The sequence below is a fragment of the Carassius gibelio genome, chromosome A4, assembly GCF_023724105.1.
Source record: "Carassius gibelio isolate Cgi1373 ecotype wild population from Czech Republic chromosome A4, carGib1.2-hapl.c, whole genome shotgun sequence".
NCBI lineage: Eukaryota > Metazoa > Chordata > Actinopteri > Cypriniformes > Cyprinidae > Carassius > Carassius gibelio.
This window is the reverse complement of record NC_068374.1, coordinates 1,462,835-1,467,834: the sequence shown is the minus strand read 5'-3', so window position 1 is coordinate 1,467,834 and position 5,000 is coordinate 1,462,835. Positions and strand designations below refer to the sequence as shown.

The window sequence follows — 5,000 nt, the reverse complement described above, 5'->3', positions numbered from 1 at the left end:
CACACACACACCACCTGCAGGAGATCCAGAGGAGAACCAAACATCACTCTAGAGCTTACACACACACACACACACACACACACCACCTGCAGGAGATCCAGAGGAGAACCAAACATCACTCTAGAGCTTACACACACACACACACACACACCACCTGCAGGAGACCCAGAGGAGAACCAAACATCACTCTAGAGCTTACACACACACACACACACACACACACACACCTTCACATCAAGAACATTAAATTTGCTTAATGTTATTAGCTTAACGTAATGTAATGTTTAAATATAAGATAAAAGTCCATGTTCAGAAGATTCCATCTGTATGAATGATTTCACCACTTCTGCAGACTGAAGCTATCCTTGTACTTGAAATGCTGAAATGATCTTAGTCTGTTAAACCTGTAGTTTTCACAGAACCGCATGTGTGTGACGCAGCACCTTGTCGGGCCGGCCGTCGGCGTCCTTCAGCTGGATGTAGGGCTTCTTGCGGATGCGGTTCAGGTCTTCATGGAGTCCGTCCAGAAGGAAGGCCAGCAGCTCGTGAGAGTCCTGCTGCTGATAGCCCGAGAACTGAGGCGCGAACCGGCCCACCTGAGTCTAAAACACGCGCCGCAAACGTGATGAAACACATTCACATCCAATGAAATTACACATATACAAACATGATTAGTCTCAGCAAACACAGGCACAGCTCCTGAGGCCATCTCTACCTTGAAGGGGCGCGGCGTGACGTAGCTGCATTTCCCAGACCACAGCTGCTTGATGAGATCGGCGTAGGCCTTGGCGATCTCGCCCTTCATGCCCAGAGGATTGTCCTGGTTCAGCTCGTCCTGGTACTTGTCCTTCAGGAAGTACTCGGTCAGAGGAGGGATGTTGCTCAGACACTGCAACACACACACACACACACACACTGAGCTCAGGCCGGGCCGCGGGACACAGAGAAGACAAGCACAGCCTGAGACTGTGGAGAAGCTCAGCGAGCGTCACCTGTGTGGCCGAGTTCATGAAGCAGGTGTTCCCCAGGTTGGACAGGCCACAGAGACCGGCTCTCTCAGCGTGTCGGCCCGGGTCCGAGCACTCGTAGCTGCTGTAGGAAGGGTAGGACGGCAGGCTGTAGCTGGAGCCCTTCATGCTGCAGACGAACAGATAGACGTTTGACAGCGATAGTCACAGCAGCAGCAGCAGCAGCGAGAGCAGATGATCAGAGCAATGCAGCGACAGCCCAAAACATGCAGAAGAGCAAACAGAGTAACCACAGCCTCGCTCTTCACTCCTTACCCAATACGACTCAGTAGAACTGACCAGTGTCACCACACAAACACATGATATTCACACAGTCAAATACCAGTGCACCAATCAGAGAGGAGACCTAGCACACTGCCAGTGAGTGATCTGAAGTCCTCCGTTAGCTCATTTGGTTCAGCTGCTTGCTATGCCTGCAACTGAGCTGATGTCGATTTCCATAAGCAGATTTCATTTCAATAAAATTAATAAAGACAGGCAAAACTCTGAACATATGAGCGCTCAGCATTAAAGCATCGGCAGCTCTCTGTGTTTAGGAACAAAGCCAAAAGGATGCTAACAAATCACTGCTAAGTGAATTATGTACAGGTCAGCCCTCCATTCCCACAATGCACTACAGCTACGAGCATCACACTAACTTAAGTGCTAGTGAGCGCAGGACACACATCACTCTGACCTCTTAAATGCACAGATGTGAACATGCCACTGATCACAGTCTCACTTCCACGACACAGGGTGTGTTTTATTAGCCCCACCCATCCACACACAGACCTCCCTGGGCCCGCCCACTCACTATCATGCCCCTCCCCACTCCCTTGCCCCTCCCCCAGCCTCCCCTCCCACACAGCCCTCCCCTGGGCCCGCCCACTCACTCTCATGTCCCTCCCCTGGCCCCGCCCACTGCAGGCTTACTTGCGGCTGCTGAAGCTGCTGTTATGATTGTTTGTGAGAGATGAAGGGCAGATCTTTGGTAAAGCAGAGAGAGTGGAAGCACCAGATGACCTTCAAAAGACAAGAAGAGCGTGAGTTACAGGAGATGACTCTCATGGAGAGATCAGGAGATCCAGAGGGCAGAAAAGCAGTGTCCAAGCATCTGCTTTAAAGCAATGATGTGATGATCTGTGCGTCACATGACTCACTTGAGCGCTGAAGAGCCGCGAGGCCACGTGCCATCTTCATTCTTCTGTTCGATCACTAGAACCTGCAGAGAGAGGAACACAGGAGAAAAGACCTTGTTCTCATTTACTGTTTAAAGCCCTCCTACATCACAGCATCTTTCAAATGTGTGTGTGGTTGACACTGAACTACAGGAACTGATTAAAGCTGCTTGACAAATCTACATCCTCCCAATCACAGGGCTCCAGACTGAGACCATTTTTTTTGGTGTGACCACATTTGGTAATCGGTAGCACTGGTGCGACCACCACGCTGCCCAACAGACAGCAAGCGAAACAATGATGAGTAATGAGCCCGCACTAGGCGTATGAGCCGCGCAGCATGGTCCGTTGATCAGCTCGAGTTGATCTGGTCACACTGTTACAACACGGCGCTGAGAGATAGAGAGAAACGCTCTGATTATTATTAACAGCTCAAACAGCACTGACGCAGAAAACCGCTAGCAGTAGCGCTACGTGTAACCATGCTGTTGTGCAGAAACAGTCCAATGCTGTTACATTATTCATTTCAGGGTTTGTGCAACCTTTGAGAGAGAAATGAGAGCACCTTTCAGTGACTTGCAAGCTACTCACACAACTGTTACAAGCAAAACTATTACTAAACAACACTAACGTAAAGAAGACACCAAATGATCAACATAACCAGTAGATGTCAGCAGAGGAGCATTCGTTGAGTGATTCCATCATCAGATTTCGGCCGTAGGTGCAGCCCTGTCCTGATGACGCTCAGGCCCTCGCCCGGCCCATGTCCAACAGCTCATCAGAACAACCTACCCGAGCACGACTTACCCCTTCTCCCTAAACAGCTTATACTGCCGTTTCAGCTGTTGAAATACTTCAGTTTTATATGTAGAAGCAAAGTGATCATTTCGTTAAGTTTATTCGGTTAATTTAGAAAGACGTTTGGAGCATTGTTTGTTCATTAAACTGCCAGCGACAGACAGTGAGTGAAATATTTGATCAATTTAGCCTTTTCAAATCATCACAACTTGCCTAAAATAAAATCTATAGATATAAAACAGTTCAAAAATATAACCGTTTAAACGTCAAACCCAGATAAAAGTGTGCTGTATCCAATAGTTTGTGTGGAGATGCTTCAGTACACGGAGACACCAGCATGATCACTTGTGTTTCTTTCAGTGAATACTAGGCTTGCTGTGATAGACTGTGTTTACAGTGTTCCCGCTTTAAAGCCAGAACACCGGTTACATCACTTTCCCACCGTGACACAGTCCATTTATTTACTGTTATTTACATTTTTTAAAAGTATTTTAAGCACATCGGACAGACAACTGACAGCCAACCTGAAATCTGGAACCATCTCTATTTTAGACGAGAAATATGAAGCGCTGCCTGAAGCAAACATTCCTGGTCCCATGCTACCGGGCTGACTACGACACAAGTGTTGAAGAGACCAAGAAGATGACAGAGGTCATCCTCGGTAGGAAAGCGCATTCAAGGCACACCGGAGAACAAAATGAGGAGGAAGCCGAAGTCGAGCCGCAGAAAAAAAAACTATACAAAAAGTGTCAATGAATGCCAATTTATAGTGTTTTTATTTATTTTTAGATTGCTGACTTGTCATTTATGTAGGCTAAGGTCATTTTGGAAGTTCTTCTTTTATATACTCTTATTAATATGGTTTTATCTTATTTTCTTATTCGGTTTAAAAATGTTCTAATATTGGCCAAGCAATAAACGTGCTATGGTTCTTATTTGTTTGGTTCCACCATTTGCCAATTTTCTTTTTTTTTTCAGTCTATGCATGGTGGTATTTTTATTCGTTATGTTCATAAAAGGTCTTTAATATTAGTGAATTTCTTTTTTTTTTTTGTCCATTCAAGCAATTGATGCCGAAGTGCCAATTGTCGCTAATTCGAAAGTGAAGGTATAATGCGCATGCATTTATAAGATATTTAAAAGCGAGGAAAAGAGGACCCCCTCACGTCGATTAACCGGTGGGAAAATTTACTCACCGCGTCAACCCTAGTGGATACTAGGGCTGTTTATCTCCAATAATCTGGTGATATGATACATATCACGATACAGGGGTTACGATACGATACATTGTGCTACAGAAAGGTGACATATTGTGATATTTCTTATTTCAGGAATAGAATAGATTTATAGGAAAGCTGTCATTAAGAACACACCACCATATGTAAACCTTATAAATAAATAAAAATAGTTTAACCAGTAAACAGTTGGATCTGCATTTGCAATAATCAGTCCCTATAACATTCAACATTATTCAACCACTTAAAATTTAAAATGCTTGCAGGATCCTTTAGTTGAATGTAGCAAAATGTATATAACGTATTTTATAAAAGGACCATATATTTTAAGACCTTGCTTTAAAGGACCACCATTTAAGTTTACAATTGTGACCGTGTCAAAGCAATTTGATCTGAACAAAAAAAATTACATCTGCTTAATATCAATGAATATAAAGGCTTCTTAAAGAAAACAAAACAATTGCAAACCAATAAAATAAATACAGATGTTGAACATTGACAGAACTTTTCAACTAGGATTTCACAGGTTTTTCAGTTAGTGTAGTCCAAGTCAGGTCCTCAGAGATGTTTACACCAAGGTACTTGAAGCTGCTCACCCTCTCCACAGGTGACCCGCTGATCATAAGAGGAGTATAGGGCTGCTGCTGTCTCTTCCTGAAGTCCACAATCAGTTCTTTAGTTTTGCTCACATTCAGAGAGAGACAGTTGTCCTGGTATCATGATGTACATCTCTCTAACTCATCCAAGTATGCGGTCTCATTATTGTTGTGAATGAGGCCCAG

General features: G+C 44.6%; 1 protein-coding gene and 1 long non-coding RNA gene across 3 annotated transcripts in view; both read right to left on the bottom strand.

Moving 5' to 3' along the window:
- LOC127968729 (uncharacterized) overlaps window positions 1–209 on the bottom strand; it is a 9,003-nt gene extending 8,794 nt beyond the window's left edge. Inside the window, exon 1 of the long non-coding RNA XR_008156071.1 lies at window positions 155–209. This is a non-coding gene — a long non-coding RNA (uncharacterized LOC127968729). The remainder of the gene's footprint in view (window positions 1–154) is intronic.
- LOC127968521 (ubiquitin carboxyl-terminal hydrolase 15) overlaps window positions 1–5,000 on the bottom strand; it is a 34,542-nt gene that overhangs the window by 14,601 nt on the left and 14,941 nt on the right. Inside the window, exons 6-10 of one of the 2 annotated variants that reach the window (XM_052569800.1) lie at window positions 2,168–2,229; window positions 1,941–2,030; window positions 993–1,137; window positions 716–889; window positions 444–602 (exon numbers count right to left, since the gene is read on the bottom strand). In XM_052569800.1, the coding sequence (XP_052425760.1) occupies window positions 444–602; window positions 716–889; window positions 993–1,137; window positions 1,941–2,030; window positions 2,168–2,229 (630 nt within the window). The remainder of the gene's footprint in view (window positions 1–443; window positions 603–715; window positions 890–992; window positions 1,138–1,940; window positions 2,031–2,167; window positions 2,230–5,000) is intronic. The other variant, XM_052569808.1, reaches the window with a different exon arrangement.